This window comes from Lycorma delicatula, chromosome 3 (assembly GCF_047948215.1).
Source record: "Lycorma delicatula isolate Av1 chromosome 3, ASM4794821v1, whole genome shotgun sequence".
NCBI lineage: Eukaryota > Metazoa > Arthropoda > Insecta > Hemiptera > Fulgoridae > Lycorma > Lycorma delicatula.
The window spans coordinates 296296-322110 of record NC_134457.1 but is presented as its reverse complement, the minus strand read 5'-3'; the positions used below and the strand labels follow the sequence as shown (position 1 = coordinate 322110).

At 31.5% G+C, this 25815-nt stretch overlaps 1 protein-coding gene and 1 long non-coding RNA gene across 5 annotated transcripts in view; both read right to left on the bottom strand.

Annotated features, from left to right (window-relative positions):
* Positions 1-25815, bottom strand: part of LOC142321331 (uncharacterized) — a 178159-nt gene that overhangs the window by 28982 nt on the left and 123362 nt on the right. The window lies entirely within an intron of this gene.
* Positions 2057-21934, bottom strand: LOC142321326 (uncharacterized). The gene is made up of 5 exons (XM_075359317.1): positions 21716-21934; positions 11605-11733; positions 11045-11179; positions 7371-7755; positions 2057-2133 (listed from the first exon to the last, which is right to left on the bottom strand). Exons 1-5 carry the CDS (start codon positions 21839-21841, stop codon positions 2057-2059), a joined length of 852 nt encoding a protein of 283 aa, XP_075215432.1. The 5' UTR covers positions 21842-21934.

Here is a 25815-nt window from a genome sequence, read left to right as displayed (position 1 = left end):
AATAATTATTTAACTTGTGAATGCGTTAATGCAGTCGACCTCAAAGATTATCCTGGCTAATGTTAAACAAAATAGGTTAAATTACTACGCAACTGCACTTCAAATGGCAAAATAAACTGCAAAACAGATTCTCATAATGAACAGTATATTAATAAAGATAATAGTTTTACAGTAATATTATTATAACCATAAAAGTAGGCTATATTTCTGTAGACTAGGACAAATTGGCCCCACCCGTTTGTGTCAATGAAGATATGATAAGAGTTTAAAAGAAAAAAGTTTCAATAACATGCTAAAACTATTAATTTTAAAATATTTTTTTATTACACCAGTATTTTGAGCTAGTAACAGCTTTAAAATATTTTGAGCATCTGTGTACTGTCTTTATTATGGAATAAATCAAGTGCTAATGTGTCAATCTTATAAATTAATCTTTATACCCAAACTACTGTATTTTAATTTTACTAAAATTTATTTATTTAAATAAAAATTCTAACAGCCTTTATGTTAACAATTTTTGTTACAGATAATGTAGATTATCTGAATGTGAAGATCCAAAAGCAGCAAAGCGATATAAATGTCAAATAACAGCGTAAGCGAAAATGTAATTCTGATAAAGAGTATTTTACTTAAAGGAAAATTATTGTGATAAAATATTTTTTAATTCACCATGCCTGCATAAATTAAAGTATGGTGAGAAAATTACTGAAGTGCAGAGAAATTCCATGTTCAATGCATTTTACAAAATGAGAAATTTTCAAGCTCAAACTGCTTACATTACTGAAATTTGTCGTCAAACTGTGCCAAAAATGCATTGTCTAAGAGATGGTAGTAGAGGTACTAAACGGAATCTCCATGACAATATAAATTTTTGTAAAAAACATTTTTTAGAAGCATTTCAAATATCTGATGGCTGGTCACATTGCTTCTTTTTTTCCTTGTTTTCCGTCACACTATACGAGAGCTCATAATTCAAATAGACAATTCCAGCCAGACACTGAAAATTCAGTTGATGCATTATGTACACAAAGAACATATTACACTTGTAATATGCTCAGTGGCTTATACGCCACTGAGTGACACAGCACGTTGTCGTGGTGAAGAAGGAAGCCATTGGTCCATTTTTCTGGTCGCTTTCTTCGTATGTCGTTTCGTAAACGTTGCAGTACACCCTTATAAAATTCAGAGTTTACAGTTGTTCCCCTTGGAACGAACTCTGATCGCACTATGCCCTCACCATCGAAAAAACAACGAGCATGACCTTGATGTTGAATTTTGACTGATGTGCATTTTTAGGGCAAGGAGATGAACTGGTTTTCTATTGGGAACTCTGCATTTTGGTCTCAGGGTCGTAGCCATAGACCCAACTTTCATCTCCAGTTACAATTTTGGCCATGAAGTCCGGATCTGCATGAAGATGACCCTTCAACTCCGTGCAAATTGACACATGATTTTCCTTCTGTTCATCACTCAGAAGTCTGGGAACAAATTTTGCACTCGCTCGTCTCATTTGCAATTCATTAGTTAAAATGCTTTGAACGGATCTGTACGAGATGTTAAGGTCTTCTGATAGCTCTCGAATAGTCATTTGTCTGTTTGAACGAACCATTGTTTCCACTTTTTGCACATTTTCAACTGTTTTTGAGGTTACTGGACGTCCTGCACGCTGCTCGTCTTCAACAGACTCATTTCCGTTTTTAAATCGGTCATACCACTTGTACACAGTTTTCAAAGTTACCACATTATCGCCGTACACTGACTCTTAACATTTCGTGAGCTTCTTTGGCACTCTTTTGCAACTTAAAACAAAACTTAATGTTAATGCGTTGTTCAAAATCCATGTTGCGTGACTGACACGATAAACACAACCTCACTCTAGCGGCTCTGGCAGCTGACTGGCAAGCTCGAATGTTACAACTTGTCCCTGCCTGTCTCAGTTGATCAAGCTATTGGACAAATTACAACATATGGATGTAGCGTCGGCAGTTGCCGCTATAAAAATTTATTCACCGTATTTTTTGATCACACCTCGTATGTCTGAGATGAACAAGTAGCCTCAAGAGGGTCTCAAGAAAATAGGTTCCTGCATCGTTAAACATTTACAATCATGTTTAGCGATTGTTGCCATTAAAACTGAAACATTAAAGATAGCACTAACTTAGAACTTAACATCGTCCCATCAGCAAGCAAAAAAAAAGTTTACATTTCATATCACCAGTTCATGGCAGATTAGGACTGGGATACAGCAGAAGGTCCCCTTTTATGTTTAATTACTGATTAGAAGTATTTTATATTTGTTTACGTTAACTTTATTTGATTATAGTACATTATTCTAAAATTTAATATGTAAGTTATTTTTCCTGCAGTGTTGTTACACGTACATGTGTTGCACCACAAGTACATGTGGTGCAACTTAGTTTTACATTAAAGAAAATTCAAATTTAAAAAAATTAACAAGATAAAACCATTAGTTTGGAAATATTTAAAATAAATAACAATATTCCAAAACAATTTTTTTATTTATAGTATCATTTCTTATAAAGGACTATATATCTCAAAACCATGTAAGCATGACTTTCATCACTTTTCCTTTCACTGGCACATATAAACAGCTTCAGGTGAGGATTCAATAACTGTGCAGCTTATAAAGTATGATCTATTAGAAAAATTATTTGAAAACATTTACAAGACAGAAAAAAATCACACAAAAATGGCAGTCTGTCCTCCTAATTCATCCTCTACCCAAAAAAGGAGAAAATATTATTTAAATAAATACAGAGGAATTTCTTTTCTTTTAGTAACTTATATATCAGGGTGGTTTAGAAAGGGAAGATCTTGTGCGGAACAAATAGTTTGTGTAGAATTAATTATCCGAGATAGAATGGTGAAATGCAAGAATTATGCAATTCTTGCAAATTCAAAGAGGTATATGATTCTGCGGGTAGAAATGAGAATAAATGTTTTAACTGAACAATCAATTTCCAATGCCTTATCTAAAATTAAATTTATTTGGAATTATTAGAGCCATTAAAATAAACAAAAAAAAAAACAAGGTAACAAGACTATTAAATGTGGTAGAAACAATAAGTTTAGGTTACAAGGAGTAGATTGTTTTGCCTTTATTACATTTCATACATTACAAATTTCCACTTTCATATTCCCATGCACAACCTTCTTTGTAAGCTTCTGTGGTAAATTAATTCATCAGTAAAAAAAAGAATTTGTGTTGGGTAAAGTTAACAAAAAACACACAGCTAGTATTTGCCAAAAGAGATTGGACTTTAATTGGAAATAAAACAAATGAACTTATGTTAAAATCATAACCTTAAAACATAAAGAGAAATTATGAAATTAACATAACTTAATGATACTTAAAATATCAGCTGAATCAACATATGAACAATGATGTTAAATGCAAAAATACATGAATATACATTTTTTAAATACACAATGTAACAAAGCCTGAAAACAAGAGAACATAAAACACCTTATTTTCAACTATATACTTAGAAAAACAAAACATCAATAAACATAGTATGACTGGAAAACTATTACATTACTGTCATATGCTGTAATATTGAAAAATTAGCAATGAACAGATGTCATTAACGTAGAAAAATAAATTACAATAATTTCAGTATAAAAAAAGAGTTAATTACAATATAATCACATTAAAGTAAGTAATAATATAAATAGAGTTCATTTTGGTAAATAAGCATTCTTGAAAATATAAAATTACAAAGTCCTAAAACATAACTGCACATCATGAGTAATTTGCTTTAGGTTAATTTAGAGAAGTATTATGAATACAGTTCATGAATAGAAAAGGATTAATCTCGGTGATTAACAAGTTACAAGATTAAATTATACAGTTAATTACCATAACAACAAATTGAAATAATTAAGCACGTAAAGTAGGTTGCAGCTGAACAAGGACACAACCTTATATAAGTCACCTGTTGTGACTGCACTTAAGTGAATAAATGGGTTTTAAACTAAACATGAAATACAAATTTGAATTTTTGTATGATGAACTGAATGTTCCACAAATTTTAATGATAAAAGAACTGTTTAACGTAATAAATAATGAAAATTGAACTTGCCTGTAGCATACAAATATTAGCAAGAGACGAACTCGTGAATGAAGGTAAATGAATACATACAGTAATCCTGGGCGTAGCCTGCAGTGGTGTATCAGGAATACAGGGGTGAGACGTGTTTTAGAGGTTGAGCAGGATGTGGCGTCTCAAATATGTAGCAGCGAGTTTGGAGAAATTCTGCATCGATGAAATGTAATCAGCAGCTCGAGTAGATTCGGCGTCGATAGAATTGGCAGCTTGTAGTGATTGAAACATTTTCCACAGAGACGTAATGTAGAATTTGAAGAAAAACTTAACGAAGAAACGAGGCAAAAACAAATCATAGAGATCGGTGAAATTACGAGACACTGCCGAGTAGAGCTAGAGAATATTTTGACAGAGAAATACTGCAACGTTTATGCGGGTATGAATGCGATGAAAAATATTATCATAAAGTTTGAGAGAGAATGGCCATAGGCGACTGTACAGGAGGAATGTTGAATCTACTCTGCCGAAAAGATGGCGTGAAAGAAAAGAGGGGGAAACCAAACCTAGGTAGTGGACAGGAGAGAGTGTGTGTAAAAAACAAGAGATGTGTGCATGTATTAGTATGGGAACGAATGAATAACGGGTGTGTGAAAAGTAGCCATAAATAATTCGAGAAATGAATACACACGGTCACTAAGGATGACAGAAGCAGACAGTCTGGCCGGCACCAGAAGTGTCAAACACGAGAACAAATAATCAAACAGGTACAAATGACAAGCCCAAAATACAAAACATAGTAAAATTTATCATGCCTGTAACAAACAACATGACCCAACCCTAGCTTTGAATTCATTGGAAATAACAGAACTTTATGCATGGCGTAAACAATATGAATCTTTTTATTTATATATATAAATTTATATATAAAAATAAAAAGATTGATTTAAAAAATCTATCACAAATACAAGTGACAACAAAGTACATTTTTCATTTAAAAGATTCTTAATTTTTTTAGAGGCTTTTACCTTCGCAAGTAAAAAAAAGTTTTTTTTTACATTTTGGCGGTATATATTTTCAAAAATATCTTTGTAAATTTTCAAGCATAAATTATATTTGCTCAGTTATAACAACTTAAAGTAGTACAGAATTTCAGAGCACAGTGAGAGACCTGGCATCTCAAGTCGCTGCCCTATATTGTTTAAGGTTTGCAACTCTTACACTTTCCAAAACCTTTTTCTATTGCGAACAGAATATATTACAGAATATATACAGAAAATGTAATAGGACTATTCAAATAATTTGAGACATAAATTTCAAAATATTTACTTTATTTTCAAGTGTATTTGTAAAAAATTAAAAACTAATACAGATTTTGAGGTTAATATTGATAACAGGCACAAATATCAGATTATATATTTCTTGTCTGGTTTTAATATTTGAAAACATTACTAAAATGGTTAGACATGTGATGTTAAGTAAACTTTAACACAAAATCAGAATGTGCTTTAGATTCAAGATCAGCGTTATTTGTGAAAATGTATTTGAGAATCTGACTGAGAAAACCATGTTCAGGAAAAACACATGCAACTTAAGATTTTTACAACATGTCTCACTTGTGAACTTTACACACATTTCTATATAGCACTTTTTCTGAACTCGTGGAATTTCTCACCGCCTACAAATTATCATATTGGCATGGTTGCAAGATAAGATATTTTTGGTTCATAAATATCACCTGCATATTATAACTAGAATAATATATAAATCTAATTTTTTTTTTAATGTAGTAATACAAATTAAAAAATTCTATTCAAGTAGTTTGTAGCCTTGACCGGCCTCTGTGGCTTGGGGTGGTAGTGTCTTGGCCTTTCATCTGGATTCCTGGGTTTGAAACCCAATCAGGCGTAATATTTTTCACACGTTACACAAAATTGCCATTTCATCCCATCCTCTGATGCAATACCTAACAATGGTCCTACAGGTTAAAATCACTATAAGCCAAAAAATAGTTTTTTTTATTCCATTCTAATGTATTTTATTTGTTGATGTTTACCTGTTCGATTTTTAATCGAAAAGGTAAACATTACACACAAAAGGTAAATCGATTTTTAATGCAAAACTGCTCGATTTTTAATTTCAGATAATACTTCAATAATTATCCCTTACACCACTGACTACCTACCATTATCACGTTTAGCGATACCTTGACTGATCAGTTTTCCTTACCTTTTTGTGTTGGTCAAAAAACTTAATAGTATTATTTTTACTCAATAAATATATATATCAATTAGATATAAAATTAATTGCACATTTTTATTACTTTTTTTAATATATTTTTTTTTAAATTGTCTTCGAGGCGTACAAGGTAGAAACCTCCTTGCAAAGTTGTAATATATACAAAAATGAGATAACGTTAAATTAAAAACATTATATAAATTTGGTTATACTTGTTTTAGTTTATGCATATTTTACACTTTTTTAAAGGTCACGATTTTCTAATATGATATCATTAAGATGTCTTTTTACGATGTAACTCTCGTTAAAAGATTTTTTAAAAAGATTACAAACATTAATTTTTTTCTTTAGTGTGGATATTAATGTGTTTTTTTAAATCATAGATGCGACTAAAAGACTTTTGACAAAATTTACATACATAATTTCTCTCTTTGGTGTGTAAATTAATATGCAACCTTAAACTTGAACGATGATTAAAAACCTTTTGGCAGAAATTACAAACATATTCTCTTTCTTTTGTATGAATATTCAAATGTGATTTCAAAGTAGAACTTTGATTAAAGGACTTCTGACAAAAGTTACAAATGTAACTTTTTTCTTTTGAATGGATTATTAAGATGTCTCTTTAAATGGTTTTTACAATTAAATGATTTTTGACAAAAGTTACAAATAAAATTATCCTCCTTAGTATGAATATTTAAATGTACTTTTAAAGTATAATTTTCATTAAAAGATTTCTGACAAAAGTTACAAACATAATTTTTCTCGTTACCTTTAAATTAGAATAACAGTTAAAAACCTTTTGGCAGAAATTACAAACATAATCTTTCTCTTTTGTATGAATATTTAAATGTGATTTTAAAGCAGAACTTTGATAAAATGATTTATGACAAAAATTACTATTATAATTTTTCTCCTTAGTATGAGTAATTAAATGTAACTTTAAAGCAGATTTTTGAAAATAAGACTTCTGACAAATGTTACAAATATAATTTTTCTCCTTGGTGTGTAAATTAATATGCACCTTTAGATTAGAATAACAGTTAAAAATCTTTTGACAGAAGTTACAAACATAATTTTTTTCCTTAGTATGAATATTTAAATGCATTTTTAAATCATAACTTTGTTTAAAAGACTTCTGACAAAAATTACAAACATAATTTTTGTCATCTGAATCAATAATAAGATGTCTGATTAAACCGCTTCTGAAATTAAATGACTTCTGACAAAAGTCGCAAATATAATTTTTCTCCTTAGTATGAATATTTAAATGTACTTTTAATGCAGAACTTAGATTAAATGACTTCAGACAACTACAAACATAATTTTTCTCTTTTGAATGAATAATAAGATGTCTCTTTAAACCGCTTTTGAAATTAAATGACTTTTGACAAAAGTTACAAATATAATTTTTCTTGGTACTTCCCTTGATGATTTCTTCATCAATAGTAACCTGTAAAAATTAAAAATAACTAATAATTAAAAGATAATTATGAATTAATGTAATATATCAATTACAACATTAAGTGTTATATCTTGTAAAAAGCCACTAATAAACTATAAGCAACTAAATATACTATATTCATAATCAACATGGTTTTGAATATTAATCATCATTAAAATAAGGAACTTTACATCTCTTGTAGTATGTTTATACACTTGGCTGAAATTATTATCATATCCTTATTTTAAGAAAACCAGCAAAACTATTTAGCAAATTATAACAGCACATAAATATATTTATTACTTCTATATCCATGTTGATCAGATTTACAAACCCACATATTTTTAAATATGTACATTTTCCATACATATGTACATGTACATTTTCTGGTCTAAAGGTATCCAAAACTAATGGTTTATATTTAGTCATTGTAATTTCTTAAATGTACGCTCAAATGACAGGATATCTCCAAGATTTGTTCAGTATTCTCTTTCAGCTGAATATGCATGTGCAGACATGCTGACTCCAATCCAATTATAATCAGTTAAGATGTGGACCCCTTAATAAAAAGTTTAGTATGTGTTTTGGTCAGTGGCGTTTCACTTGGTTACGCATGTTCAACGCCTTGACGCAGTCTCCTACATCCAAGATTATTCATATTCCAAGGAACACAGATATGTTATCCGTGTTCCTTGGAATCAGTCCTTTTAACCTTGGAACGTCAGCGAGACGTTCTCACTGACATCATCATGGGTTCAGCTACAGGGCTGAACAAACACCAATACTTATCAGCAACAATTAATTCATTATTACCTCAAGGAAGGTTTGACTTGCGTATTCACGGCTTAGTTTACAATTCCTTTCTTAAATAAGGTTTTTTACAAATCTTTAAATTTTCTAACCATTTTTGTTATAGTTTTTACTTTTTTAATTTTTTTCTATTAGAATTTAATATAAGTAGAACATAGGAATATTGAATATAATAAGCTCTTCATTGAAAATCACCCCAGCAATAACATCAAAAAGGGTAAGTTCATCTCCTGATTGTATTTTTTCAATGTTTATTTTAGTATTAATACTAAACAATTTTAATACATAACTCCACATAATCACATATACACTGTTTTGAAACTAATAAAAAATTAAATTTAAAAAATCTGTCACATAATGAGAATAGTTCTTATTTTTATATCACATAAGCATGTACATGATTTCAATTTCTTTGAAAATATTCCTTTATGTTAATTGATTTATCACTTTTACATATTTTTCTTTGAATTCATAAAATGCTTTTTTTTTATAAAATCATTTTTTGTAATCATTTCTTATAAAAATATATAAGATTATTTCCTTGTTAACATTCCTGATTATTTCAACTTCTTTTTTTAGAAATATGATGACAATTCTGAGCTCCCAGGCCCTTCAGGAATAAATAAAAGAAACCTGTCCATTACCGCACAAGAAAAAATCTTGTAATCAGAAGAAGTGTTTAATTTCCTAATGAATTCAGGTATCAAAGATAACAGGTGATAAGGGCCATGTAGAAAAGGTAGAGTAAAACACCTGCAACAGGATTATTTAGATGTAGGGCACAGTGTATAAACGAATAATTTTTATAATAGTGTACCTCTGATGAATTGTTGGGAAGAAAACTTTAAATAACGGGGACCCTGAAGCCAAACCGTAAAGGAAATCCAGTTCATATTAATAAAAAAATTTCAAGGAGAAAAACTGAGCAAGGTTACACCAAAAAAGCTATCTGTGTATTTTAGTGGTTCGACAATGCCAGATAATAATGATTTCTTTTCAACACAGTACACAAATAACAACAGTCAAAATCAGATCTGGAAAACAAAAAGCTAAGCCCAAGGCTATCGCAAAATATAACAAAGTATGGACAGAATTGATCAAGCAGATCAACTCGTGGCTTACTAGTCCCTGGAAAGAAAAACTTTGTGATGGTATGCAAAAGTTGCTATTCATGTGATTATGAATAACGCATATCTACTGTATAAAACATATAGGCCTAACAAGAAAATGACATTGTTAAAATTTTAGGACGTTTTAATGAAAAATTAATTTACATTAACCAACAGAAAATAAAGCCAGAAACAGCAGTTTTAGAGGGATTGGCAAGACCCAAATTCATATTCCACAGAAAATAAAAAAGAATGAATCTGATGAATGTTATTGTTCGTTGTGTCCTTCGCAATCAGCTTTTTGTTTCGAAATCTCCTTATTTGAAATCTACTATATGTAAACTAGCCTAATTGGCTAGTTTACATTTAATTAAAATTTCTTATTGTTATTATTTCCATTTTAGTATTGTATTATATTTACTACTGTTTATGTTATTCCTTTGGACTGTTTTTTCAGTACTGTGCTGTATTATAATTGCATTTGATAAAATATTAATACTGTTTGATTATAATAAAATTAATAACAATCAATTCTGATATTTGTGTTTTTAATTTACATCTCACCCAGTATAACAATTTACACTCAGTTTTGTCTATAAAATTCATATCTAATATGCTTTTATTACTGTAGATTGTGCAGTATGAATAAAACAAATGAAAATATAACAATAATTTATATTTAATAAACAGGCCTATTATTTTGATAAAGAATATAAATTATTTCAATGCAATAAATATTATTTACAAATAATAGCAGACTATATAACAGAAGAAAGGATGATGTTAGGTCTGTATTCTGTGGCGGGCAACTTCACTACGGTGTCTTAAATATTTCGTCATTTTCTGGCCAAAAAAGCATTACTAAATTTAAAAAAAAACCAATATTAGCATTGATAAAGGTCTGAAAGAAGTGAATTTAAAAAAAAAGAGCCACATTGATCGGTTTCTTGATACCCCATTAGCACTGAACGGACGTGTTAATGGAGACTGAAGCTTGGTTTCACAAATTGGAAATCATCCAAACATTTCAGTTAGTGACAGAGACTTAGAGTCTCTGTCACTAACTGAGACTTAGAGTCTCTGTCACTAACTGAAGATGTTTAGTATGTATCGGGGTCTGTTTTAAATTGCTTAACAAATTTTTAATAAATATTCAAATACAATAACCAAATGCAATTAACAACAAATCACCCAAAGCTTATTAAAATGTTAATTCGATGAACAAGATAAAAATGCACACATTTTAGTTATCACTGAAGTTTCAAAACAACACTTTTGCTCTCACACATTGACCATTTATTATTCACACACCTTAGTTAAGTATGAATTAATTAAACAGAACTAAATAGAATTAAAAAAAAAATTTCTTAAACACTTACATGACCTGGATCAAATCTGATCTGTTCTTCTGTGTTCACCGTGTGTAAATGCTTATCATTTATTTGAAGTTCATTCGTTTTCATATTAAAATTAAACGGTGTTGAAACTTCATTATTCAATGAGATCTCAGATTCCTTGAAAAATGTGAAAATTATATACAGTTAATAATTTTTTTTTTTTATTCTGATAAACTTAATAATACCATTATATAAAAATCACACATCACAAAATAAATTAATAATAGAAACATGCATGCAATTGCGCACACGCACGATTCTGCTGGAACTTTCAAAACCTATTCTATTCTAGTTTGATTCTACATTTATTTATGTATGTATGTTCTTTTTAATTATGTAATGTATATGTTTGTAATATGTACGTTTCTTTTTAAATTTACTGAAATATTTTATTTTTTTTTTTACTTAGAATGTTACCCATTAAAAAATAGAATGATTAGTCCAATATATATGATAAAACCTTTCTAAATTATGCAGATTTTGTCTTGCAAAGGTCCATCTGGATAATTGGGTTCCACTGTATGAAAAATCTAAACCCTTACCTTGTCATTTTCAACTTTAAAATTTTCTGATTTAACTAAATTGGTCTCTTCAATTGCTAAAGGATCTTTTGGAATATCATCATTAATAACATCAAGCGGTTCCTCTTTAAGTTGTACTAAATCTTTTTGCTGCAACACAAAAACAAAAAATGAATGCTACAAAGTAATTATGTTTATGATTTTTGGATAATTTATGTTACAAAGATAAATTGTATTTCCAATTCACTATTATTAGGTGACTAATTTTAGGACACTATTATTAGGTGTCAGGTTTTGTATAGGAAAACCTAGAAAATGTTTCTTTTGCTTAATGTTATCCAAATTTAAAAATACTGCTATTCACCTCAAATTTTTCTACAAATTGTTATCTTTTACAATCAAATAAGCTGTTAAACTGTCGCGGTAATTCTCTTGATTTAATCTTACTGACATTAGTGTTAATATTGCTTATGATGAAATTTTTTATCACGATAAATATCATTTACCTTTAGAGATAACATTACCTAAGATTTTGAATTCTACTCTTACATCGGATAAATACATGCCAGACAATAAAAATATTAATTTTGTAAGATTCAGGATTTACTAAAAGAAAGTTTGATTCCAAATAATAGTTATTTATTGGTGGTGACATTCAGATATCAATAATTATTGTCCTATCAGCAAATGGAATGTTTTTGCCAAACTCTTAGATAAGTTAAGTTTGTATGAAAATTAGATCTTGCGTACAGAAATTTATAGTTCTAAAAGAAATGGTTTTTTACAAAGTAAATCTACGCAAATAGAATTTATGTGCACATATGGAAGATATTGTTGATGCGCTAAATGATCTTATATTCATGCATCTATAAAGATTTTCATTATGCGTTTGATATAGTTAATATAAAATTAATTAGAAAACTTGCAGCGTGTGGATTTAATAATAAATTATTGTCTTAGATACATTCATCTTGTACAAACAGAATTCTCTGAGTTAAAATTGATAATTTTATTTCTAACCCTATTTATGTTAGATCTGGAGTAAGACAAGGCATGCATTTGGGTTCAACAAATTTCCTACTATTTATAAATGAGTTTAGTCTTGGATGCTGGTTATAAGTCGGTTAAGTGGACTGTATAATAAAACACATTTTGAATGAAACTGACACTGATTGACATTTTGATTGTATAGACTGACACTATTGTACACCATTACACAAAAGAAACTGTGATTATAACCAATGATGTTATGTCCACTACATGAATCCAACTCAACTACACTGAGCGAGCAACACACATAAACAAGGGAGTGGGAGAACGCCCACCACACCACACACATAAGAAAAATATCTAACAAATTTAATTATAAGCTATTTGCAATTTTTTTATTATTTGCGGATGATATGAAATTGTTTAAGCCTATTACAAATCTAGCTGATATTCAGTTACTTCAAATCGACTTGAGCTCTGTGTATAGAGATAGAAGCAGGAGCTACTATTGAGAGTAATAATGATGATGATATTAAACATGCCCGACTAGTATGGATTTGTTGAGCTGAACTATGCGTTGAACAGAATGGCGGTCACATTAAACAACTGCTTTGAAGAAACGTTGGCAAATTTAGCAAGTAACCATTTTCAATAATTTTTAGAAAAAAACCAAAAAATATGTGGTTTTTATTTTTTGAAATCTATTTTTTATTCTTTTTTTCTGTTATTGATAAGTTTTCTATTTGTTTTCATTTACATTATGTTGTCCAAACATTGCTGAAAATTGTTCTATTTAACATCAAATCACTTTCCCAATCAAGACTGTGTGTTTTGTTTCTAATTAAAGTTGAACTTTTCAGATTTGTATTTAAATTTAATAGACATTATTTACATAAATTTTCTCAGACGCAAATTCTCTGCAAAGTTAACTAGAAATCTTTCTTTAATTATTGGTAAATTAACAAAGTTATTTTATTCCAAACCTAAAACAAGTGTACTTTCTGATAAAAATGTTTCATGTTTTACCGCATTCTTCTTAAAAACTAAGTGAAAGAGAGGTGTATTACTATTACCTAATTTCTTACATCAAACACCATAAGGAAGCACAAAAATTTTTGTACAGTTTAATTTCACAAAGGAAGCAGAAAGTACAGCAAAATGTTTGTGAGGCAAATCTCACAAATGAACAGTTTTGTGACCTATGTTTTTATGAACTTTTTTCATATTTTTGGCGATATAATCATCTTCCAAGAGATTGCTGTGCAATTTGTAATCACCTTGCGTATTAAGTGATTTATTTTTAAATGATTTTAGTGATAATACTAATTTGGCACTGATTCTGATGAAAACTCTGAATACGGATCAAAATTTGACAAACCAGATATAAATGAAAGGACAAACAATTAGAGTGATTCAGAGGAAAGTTATGATAGAAATATGAATTTGTCTGATTCTGTTGGTAATTCAGCTGATATAAGTAATGGCAGCAATACTCAAGATTTATTGTATTCCTGATCAAATAGAGTATTTTGAAGTAGACAAGTATGCATCATTGGAGCCTCCAACGCTCCAATGTTTTCAACAATGCACTAGACAATGATAACAGTGAGACAATTAATCTAATCTAACTGCAGTTAATAACTTATATATAAGATGACATTTTATGGGGACCTGCTGCTGAAAACCAGTTATTTTTCCAAATGCCTTTTCATTGTTAGTTAATGATGAAATAACAGCAAAAGTACAGACGCAAACCCCCAAGAATAGTGTAATACACTTTCATCAATTATACCATTTACAATTTATTAGTCAACAAAACAAATTGTTATGCAGACCAAAAGATTCAATCCAACCAATATAAATAAAATGAAAATTTCTTTGGGATAATTTTTTGGATGGGTCTTGATAAAAAGGTCTGTTATATTCTACAAGTCTGTTATATTCTAACCAGGATAGTAAGCTAATGCCTCACAACAGATTCGAGATTCTTCTGAGAGTACTTCATGGTTCAAATAATGAGAATGCACCAGAAGGTGACAGACTGTACAAAGTTCAACAACTCATTGACTAGCTTCTCCCAAACATTCAAAATGTAATGAATTCCCAGGAAGAGATGTGAAAATAATTCCTTTCACAGTACAGCTTGTTTTAATCAATACAAGCAAAAGACATCACCATGGGGTGAAACTTTTCAAATTATGCCTTGTCTGTAGCTACACATGGAATCTCATGATAAATGCTGGAAAAGAAGCAATTTCAGGCAAAGGGAATGCAGAAAATTATGTGTTGAAGCTTGCTAGACCATTACTTGAGCTGGAGGAACAATTTATCGTTAACAATTTTTACATAAGTGTATTGTTGGCTTCTCAGGTACTTGACTGATGTACACATGTTGGTACCTTAAGGGTCAATGAAAATGCTAAATCCAAAACAAGTAACAGACCAAACTGAAAAAAGGTAAAGTAGTTACAGTCCAATGTTCAATAGCAAGCCGGCCTCTGTGGAGTGAGTGGTAGCATCTCGGCCTTTCATCCAGAGGTCCCGGGTTCAAATCCCGTCAAGCATGGTATTTTCATACACAATATAAATCATTCATCTCATACTCTGAAGTAATGCCTAACAGTAGACCCGGAGGTTAAAAAAGAAAAAAAATATATATATATATAGTTTTGAAATGGAAAAATAACAGGGATAACACATCCCTGTTATGATTTCAACATGACAAAGATGAAACAGTAACAAAACAGAAGAGAGGGTTCATTTCCTACAGATGTTTGATCATGGTGTACGGGTAACTGGATCAGTCAAGTTGGATGTACAAAAGACTGCATCAGTACCTAGGCTGATCAATGAAGAGGTAAGAAGTCAACAGCAAGACGGAGGTGCAGTGGCTGCTGTAAAGTAAAGAGGCAAAGATAAAAAAAGCTCAGCAAAAACTGTCAGTGTGACAACAAAGTGTTCTGTGTGCGATGCCTTCTTTCGTCTTGACTGCTTCAGCACAGCACACTCACACTCAAGTTTTGTGAAATGAGATGACTAATTTTGTTATCTCATAAACCTTTGATAGAAACTTCATTATCATGATTTTTCATGATCAATGGTTGCTTCTATTAGCACCATTATTGGTTATGTACGTTATAACATGAATCTACTGTTGTCAGTTTTAAACTGTTCATTCTTTGGTTCATTAAGTTTCCTTCCTTGTGTTGTGTTTTTCTAAAATGCCTTGATGGAATGGGTTACTGTAGTGAAAGATTTTTTGTTTTCTGGAATCCTTTCCATTTTCTTTTTTCCTGGGCACACAACAAAGTGTAATTTTCATTCCCTGTTAGGAAATTCATATAGTATGCAAATAAATATTAAAAACCCAAAAGTAAAATAAAACCAGCAGTAGATCTCGACTGTTCCTCGTATTGATTCAGATGTGTGTGTTAGAGAACACTGCATCAAAAGTTAGATGACTTCATTGCTACGTAAGTGCAGATCATTTGGTTTGTCTTCCAAAGGCATCTCACCATTTTCCACAGGGTTTGAATAAAATGCACCTGTAGCAAGACAGATGAATGAATGATAAACTACATCTAGCATTCTAACAGCGGTGGATCAAGTGTATGAATAAGCAACACTGCCGTACTCCAAGCAGGAATGGACTAGAACACAGTAGAAGCGCAACATGCATACTCAATCAACTCCCCATTGAGTATTAGATAAAACTCTCTCTGCATGTCTATCATTTTTTTAAATTCTACTTTCAGCTCCTTTAAATATATTACACGCATTAGTCATTGGTCAAACCACATTCCTAAAAATCTAACCTCTGTACATATTTCAACTGGTTCACCATGCAAACAGTTGAGAGTCAGTATTTTTCCTCAAACATGAAAAGCAGATGTATTTCATCTTCTCCAGAGAAAACGCAAATCCAGTCATTTTACACCACGATTCTAAATGGGTTATTTTATTTTAAGAGCAGTCTCTCACTAGTACCCATTGGGTTGGTCTAGTGATGAACATGTCTTCCAAATTCAGCTGATTTGGGACAGCTCCAGCATTCAAGCCCTAGTAAAGGCAGTTACTTTTATACAGATTTGAATACTAGATCATGGATACGAGTGTTCTTTGGTGGTTGGGTTTCAATTAACCGCACAACTCAGGAATGGTCAAACTGAGACTACCCACTTCATTTACCCTCATACATATCATCCTCTGAAGTAATACCTGTACAGTAATTCCCAGAGGCTAAACAGGAAAAGAAAGTCTCTCGCTAATAGATAAAAAGTTCTAGATGCTATGTAAACTGAAAAATCATCAACAAATAAAGAACACATGACTAGTTTTCATACTTTTTGTTTTAATATTTATAGCTACGGCAAATAAAAGTAACACTTCGGACACTTCCCTGTAGTATTCAGTTTTCTAGTGTGAAACTTTCGGATATCATATTTCAACTCAAAAGGGCTGACTACTGATGAAACCACTGATAAATTCAAGATTTCCTTGTATACTTCATTCACACAATGTATTTAGGATTCCTCTCCTCCAAGCCATGTCATACTTCTTTTGGACATCAAAAAATACAGCAACCAGGTGATGGCAAAGTAGAAAGATGTTTTGAATAACAGATTCCTGGGCAACTAAATGATCGATAGCTACCTTGCCGGAAACTACATTGTTCAGGGGCAATTAGGGTGTTTATCTCAAGGTACCAGACTAGATGTTGGTTTATTGTTCATCAACTTGCACAGGGTACTGGTCAAGGATATAAGATGGCAACCTGAAAAACAAAATTTATCTTTACCAGGTTTTAGTACAGGAATCACCAATGCTTCTGATCAAGAAGTGGGAAACACCTGGTCAGAGAATATTTTATTGTAAATAGACAAATAGTAAACAGGAGGTTAGATAAGTTATACTAAACATGATATTACCATTTGCAGTGGAAGTATCATGAAAAATATTCAAGGCATACCTCAGGTATTGAAAAGAAAAAGGACATTTAACTCATTATGCGATTCTCCGATAATAAAAGGCACACTTTTTACCTGCAACTTATACCTCATAAACTCAGGACAGTATGATGATGTTAAGTGAAACTGACCTAAAAGAGTAATTAAAAATGTCACCACATCAATTGATGCTATAACGAGGATGCCATTGCTTTTCAGTTCAACAGTGGTGACTGTCCTGACCCACACATGGCCTATACTTTTCTCCAAACAACAATGATTGAGTTGTCCGAAAAATGGTATTGACATAATTTAGCCATGATTTCTATTTAGCACACTGCAACATTCGATAGCGCACAGCTTTCACACTGTGGTAGGCGCAAAGCACTTCTATCATAGGCCATGATTGAAATTACATAAAGCCCTGCAACGATCCTTTAATGCACTTCTGCATTCTTTGTTCCACCAATTTCTGTTCTTCTACCATCTGGAAAGTCAAGGCACCTGCTATTATATTCACTTGCACTGTCAAATATCAGGTGTGCAAAATTGGAAAGTTGGTGGATTGCATCACCACTTCAACTGAAATGGCTAATTGTATCTTTGTATCCGATCCAGTCTGCTTACCCAACCACCCATCTGAGGCAAATCCTTACTATCAACCAAGATAACAACCAGTCTGTGATCGCTTCCAAAAATGTTTTTGGAAACATGCCGTTTACGACAGTAAGAATGCTGAACACGACAGATCGATGCACGAATGTGTACCTATTTGCAGAATGCAATCACAGTTTGGTGCCAATTAATGACATAAGAGTATTTAGTAGCTCCAAGCTAAAATTTTGATGCTGTACAAATATCAGGAAATACAATTTTAAAAGAAGCACAAATATCTTCACACGAATTTAAGGATAACTTATTTTGTACAACATTGAGAACCCACTTAATCTAGGCCTTAGAAACATAGTCTTTTTAAGAAAAAAAAGTAACTTTGTTGTCATTTTGTGTATATGAAATCTAAGATTCAAATATATAATTTGCTGCTGAAATGCTGTAACTCTGATCAGAAGATCCAGGCAAAGGATACACAGATGTATCACGACCACTGTTCTCACAACAGATGATCAAAGTTTTAGTCCACCGAGTTGAAGTACCACTGGGAGATAAAAATGTTTTCAGTGAAGGCTGGAATTCCTTATCTTAATTATTTCATTATGCTGCTTTTCTTTATTGTGCGAAGACAATGCCTTTTGGCCCATATTGCCCAGTCCGAAGATGTTTTTTACACACATTGCAGAAAGCATGATACATATGTCTACCTCTTCTCAACCGACTGAATTCTAGGTGTAAGTTTATATCTAACCACTGTTGATTAAATAGTCTTTTAAGATAAAATTTATAAGCAATTAATAACCAAAACACAAAAAAATTTCAGGGTGGTTTGGGAGAAATTCAAGAAAACAACATATAAATTTTTCAATAACTTTTTGTTAAAATTTCACTGGTGAAAAAATTAACTGCAATTTGGAATATTCCACCTTTAATATAAAGGATAATTGGGGTATGAAAGTAAGAGAACAGAACATGTTAATGGTTGCTTGAAGCATGTAGTTGCAATGTGCTGGGCGATGGGATCACCACTTCCCAATGCCAGGAAAGTATATCAAATATATTTTGGCATAACTAAAAATTAAATTAAAATTTAAATAAAATTAAGATTGTGTTAATTATCAATAGATAATTAACACATTGAAGAGTTATACGGAGGAAATGAATTAGAAAATGGTGTTATAGAGGAAGAAGAGGAAGTTGAGGAGGATGAAATGGGAGAAACAATACTGAGATCTGAATTTAAGAGAGCGTTAAAAGATTTAAATGGCAGAAAGGCTCCTGGAATAGACGGAATACCTGTAGAATTACTGCGCAGTGCAGGTGAGGAAGCGATTGATAGATTATACAAACTGGTGTGTAATATTTATGAAAATGGGGAATTTCCATCAGACTTCAAAAAAAGTGTTATAGTTATGATACCAAAGAGAAAGCAGGGGCAGATAAATGTGAAGAATACAGAACAATTAGTTTAACTAGTCGTGCATCAAAAATCTTAACTAGAATTTTATACAGAAGAATTGAGAGGAGAGTGGAATAAGTTTTAGGAGAAGACCAATTTGGTTTCAGGAAAAGTATAGGGACAAGGTAAGCAATTTTAGGCCTCAGATTAATAGTAGAAGGAAGATTAAAGAAAAGCAAACCAACATACTTGGCGTTTATAGACCTAGAAAAGGCTTTCGATAACGTAGACTGGAATAAAATGTTCAGCATTTAAAAAAAATTAGGGTTCAAATACAGAGATAGAAGAAAAATTGCTAACATGTACAGGAACCAAATAGCAACAATAACAATTGAAGAACATAAGAAAGAAGCCCTAATAAGAAAGGGAGTCCGAGAAGGATGTTCCCTATCGCCGTTACTTTTTAATCTTTACATGGAACTAGCAGTTAATGATGTTAAAGAACAATTTAGATTCGGAGTAACAGTACAAGGTGAAAAGATAAAGATGCTACGATTTGCTGATGATATAGTAATTCTAGCCGAGAGTAAAAAGGATTTAGAAGAAACAATGAATGGCATACATGAAGTCCTATGCAAGAACTATCGCATGAAAATAAACAAGAACAAAGCAAAAGTAATGAAATGTATTAGAAATAACAAAGATGGACCACTGAATGTGAAAATAGGAGGAGAAAAGATTATGAAGGTAGAAGAATTTTGTTATTTGGGAAGTAGAATTACTAAAGATGGACGAAGCAGGAACGATATAAAATGCCGAATAACACAACCGAAACGAGCCTTCAGTAAGAAATATAATTTGTTTACATCAAAAATGAATTTAAATGTCAGGAAGAGATTTTTGAAAGTGTATGTTTGGAGTGTCGCTTTATATGGAAGTGAAACTTGGACAATCGGAGTATCTGAGAAGAAAAGATTAGAAGCTTTTGAAATGTGGTGCTATAGGAGAATGTTAAAAATCAGATGGGTGGATAAAGTGACAAATGAAGAGGTATTGCGGCAAATAGATGAAGAAAGTAGCATTTGGAAAAATATAGTTAAAAGAAGAAACAGACTTATAGGCCACATACTAAGGCATCCTGGAATAGTCGCTTTAATATTGGAAGGACAGGTAGAAGGGAAAAATTGTGTAGGCAGGCCACGTTTGGAGTATGTAAAACAAATTGTTGGGGATGTAGGATGTAGAGGGTATACTGAAATGAAACGACTAGCACTAGATAGGGAATCTTGGAGAGCTGCATCAAACCAGTCAAATGACTGAAGACAAAAAAAAAAGAAGAAAATAACGCAAACTCTCATCTTCCAATATAAAAGATTAGGTAACAGAAGTAGTTCTTTTTTTCTTTTTTCTGTTTAACCTCCGGAACCACCGTAAGGTATTACTTCAGAGGATGAATGAGGATGATATGTATGAATATAAATGAAGTGTAGTCTTGTACAGTCTTAGGTCGATTGTTCCTGAGATGTGTGGTTAATTGAAACCCAACCACCAAAGAACACTGATATCCACGATCTAGTATTCAAATCTGTATAAAAGTAACTGCCTTTATTAGGATTTGAATCTTAGAACTCTAGACTTTGAAATCAGCTGATTTGCGATGATTTGAACCACTAGTCCAACCCGGTGGCTTAAGTAATAGTAGTAATAGTAGTGTAGGTATAAATTGTTCATTGTTTCAACAGTTTATGATTATTACAATACCAGAAAGTGTGTAGAACATCAAATTATATAAGGCATTTAAACAGAAAGAGTAAAATTTTGAAATAATAATTATCATTATATGATGATATAATTTCTTACCTAAATTTTAAAAATGAAAAATATTAAAAACTGTTTCAAAGAACCATTTTTTGTAAATATTTATAAAAAGGTAAAAATTTACTAGATAATATGTGTATCTCCACATAATGACTATAGAATACCAGATATTCTTTTATATAAAATCTTTTGATAAAATTGCCATTCTAAAATATAATGGTCAGTACTTTGCTTTTAGTCTGATGGGATTTTTTTGCTGTATTTTTACTGGGAACCATGTACAACATCTTTTGTGAACTGTTTCAAACAACTTGTAATTTTGGATTCAATAGGTTATTAGCATAGATCTTTCTTTATATTATATTACCTGTCTATTTTGTCCATTGAATGAAGCTTTTTGTATGTTATCCAGTTTTACATCAACCCAGTAAACATCATGTGTTAACATATCAACAGTTAAATCACGAGGTGTACCAATACCAGATGTAACCATAGGTTGCCAGTGACTGCCATCAAGATATGCTTTACCGATACGTGGATATGACCATAATCAATCCAGTATAATAACCTAAAAACCATTGTTTAGTTTCATTAATAATTCAGGCTTTTAATTCAAGTTATCTAATTCAAATACTTATAAAATATTACAGAACGAATAGATATATAAATCTAAATAAAAATTTCTAAACTGAATGCAAAAGCTTATATAATTTTTGTATGATAGATATGACCATTTTGTAAATATTTCATAAATAATTATCCAAAACACATTTCATGCAACTTGGACAAACTTTGAATTACTTATAAAAACGTTTATATGTATTTTAATAATTATTTTTATTACTATTTACGTGTACTAAAGCTGCACTTTTTGCAGTTGATAAAGGTTTATCATTTTTTTCGTCTCACATGAAATTTCAGTCAAAGTACCGGCTACCTCCAAACTTTCTTTGTCAAAGACAGACACTTCTCATGTTCTGAAAATCGATGATGGCATCCTTCCAGTTGTTAAATTTCTCACTACAAAGTTTACCTAAGGGTTGCATGCTAGATGCAACACCATTTCTTGGAGCAAAAAGTGCACAAAATTTACAAAAACTCCCTCCCTTAAATTCAGAATATGTAAGACACTTCCAGCAGTAAAGCCATTTAAACAAAAATCGCAGATTTCTCTTTCCTTTTGTTGGAAAAACAAACCCTGGATTTGGTTCCCAGATATTGTTCAAACATCCAGTTTCTTGTTCATTAGACAAGAAACACGTAAACACTAATATCATAAGTGTGTAGTCCACTGGAACTTGAAGATGTTGAAGCTTCCAGAACCAGAACAATACACTTATCACTTCTAAATGATTCAGCGAGCATGTTAACATTATTGAGTGATGTCAATGTACATTCAATACCAGCCAAGTTTACACAAGAGGGTGTGAAACTAGTTTTGAGAAGAATGTTTGCGACAGCATCGACATGTTGCGTCAGCGAAGAAATATTTGGCAATGTGAAATTTTCACTAACATTACAAGAATCACTACTGGCATGCCACTTTTCCTAAAAAATTGTAAAATTGAACTTTGAGGTCACTTAAATATATTAAAGAACACGGAAAGATAATGTGAAGTTTCTATTTAAAAATATGAAGTGTGAAATGCACAAAATGTTAAACAAACATTCCACAACAAAATCTGAACTCAAACTAATGAGTGAATACCATTTGACAATGCACAATATTTCATATATGCACTGCTGCCACTGCAGAGCTGTCCTAACAATATGTTTTACAAGTAAGTTTATATGGTGTCAGCCTAATTTTAATACAAGGTTGGTATTATAATCATACCTTCTTATTAATCTTCCCTCTCTTTGATGATCTTCCCTCTCTTTCAGTAGACCAGGAGGGGTATACGCTTTGACACCAAACATGCCAGTGACAGCACTGCCGCCTTTTCAGAATGCTGAATGACGGCTACTGTGTCATATGTTAAGTGATGTACTGTATGTGACGCAGCTCCAAGTACAGGGATTACATTATTGAAGAAGGAATGGGATCTTATGTTAATAGATTTTGTTACTCTGACAGTGAGAAATTAGAGGAGAGAATGCGATGGATTTTTAAAAAGATGTTCCAATATATATGTGTAAGTTTATAGTATTTTTATTTTACATAGGCATAATATTGAAAAGTACTTGAACCTTCAAGGGGGCGGGTTCAAACCTGGTAACTCCCCCTTGTGTATTCCACTGACTGGGGGTGATCATGGGAGACTAAGCGCATATAGCTTCATACTCCCGGAATGATTCCCCTTTAGTTCATCCCTTGAAGTCCTTTTGGTGCTATCGTCTTTTAGCCTGACAGGAATACATCTTCCAGGAACCCTAATGTTTGGAGGAAGCAAAGCACTCTTCCTTCTGGAGGGAGTCACATGTGCTGGCTGATTACAACTGTTCCATTTACCGAACTACAACAACTAAAATATTAAAGAGTGCTAACAATGGCATCCAGATTCAATTAAAATTAATATTGGCGAATTGGATTTAAAATTCAACATAGAAATCAGAATGATTTCTATTGTACAAGACTCAATCCAATCAAGACTGATTGATTTGTATGCTATATTGTTAGCATCCAGATACCTTGTACATTTTTCTTGATTGGGCCTATAAGAAGCATCATCCCTTGTTCATGTAGCTTTTTACATCTATGAGTCACCAGATAAGAATTTAAGAATTTATTATTAATTAGAACCCAAGAAAATAATGTTGGTTGGATACAAAAACAATGAATCATTAGTGTTTAGATACACCTGATTCAACCAAGCCTCAAACTCCTACTAGAGAAGGATAGTCACGTAGCTCTATTTTCTTCTCTTCTATTTTAATGACAACATTAGCTTGTTATCTAATTTGTAGCTATCTTTGGCATTCTTAGCAGTCAGTAGCCTTACTTTAATAGTGAAAATAAAAATGTATAAAAACCAAATTTATTCTTATTTTAAATTAACCAATGTAAAGAAAGTTACATATTTTCTTTTTTTCATGAAAATATTGTCGCGTGTTTATGGTTCATCAAGGATAGAGTAACAATGTAAAATTTTTTGCAAATACAATTTATTATCCAAAAGACAAATAAATAATAATAAATAAATACCAAAATAAAGTCAAATTTACTACAAATGTTATAATGACTGCTAGAAGCTAATATTGCATTAACAACTAGAAAACAATAGAAAAGTCTAAAGTTCATACCATTCACTTTCAGCAACCATTATTACTTTTACCCTTAATAAAAAAACTACCCTATATGAATGAATATAATACTGTCATTTTCATTTCTGTTACCAATAACACAACGAACAACTCCTGTGCACATTGGAATACTGTCAGTGTTATCACAACTGCACCGAATGTGGCCTCACAGTACTACTGATTCTATCTGCTGATCCCTGGCAGTATTTATATTCCCTGGCCTACAAAATCAGTACCTGACTCGTCCCTTTAATTGTTGTAGTGTAATAATTTTCATTGTCCGTGCCCTTACATTTTTCTACAAATTCTTTTCCCGATCTGGTAATTCTTCTGGTCGAACAAAAGCTTTTGGTGATGCCATTGTCTGTATTACAAGGAACAAATTGTTAAATGGACCTGCTATTCTAAGAAAAGAATCCCTTTTAGTTCCTTCTAGATTTTTCTTTTTCAATATTATTAATAGTACAATTTTTATTACCTTAGGTTAACAACACAGTGTACTGAGGTGGTGAAATGGATTAACTTGTCTTCCTTCCAGGAGGTAGAATGTTTGAGACTTGGCTGGACCAGTTATATTTTAACACTAATGACTTGTCAATACTGTCTTTTAGTGTACATCTGTTGCCAGATGTTAATTAACACACCTTTGCTTGGTGATCCATAAATATAACAAGTAAAATAATATTTATGACACAACCAAGGGATCCAGCTGCCTGTGAGCTTTGTATCAACAATGCAACATTAGATATTTAGAAAATTCCAGAATATCAGGCAAATAAATCAACCATTCAATAGAAGAATTTCAATTATTGTACTCAAATGCAATAAGACCATCTATGGTAAGAAACATGTACAAGAGATTTTTATCCAAATTGATCCATTGGTTCCTAGAACTAAGAACCAAAAATTTATTATTATGCATGAATAATTGTTTTTTTTTTTTAATTTAATTGAAAAGATTTAGGGATGACAAAACTGCATAAACCATGCAAAATGTCAATACCAGAAATGTTTATGATTATATTACTCTTTCCTTTAAACAAAGCATGAAAAAGTTATATGGAAAATGTTACAACCTGAAGTAAACAAAATTAATTGAAGATGACAAATAAAAATAGTAACAATTTATAAACATCAATCTCAAAAATGAATAAAATATACTTACAACTGGTCTGATAGGTACACTAGTTGATTTTGGATCCAGATTTATAGCACGTATTTCAG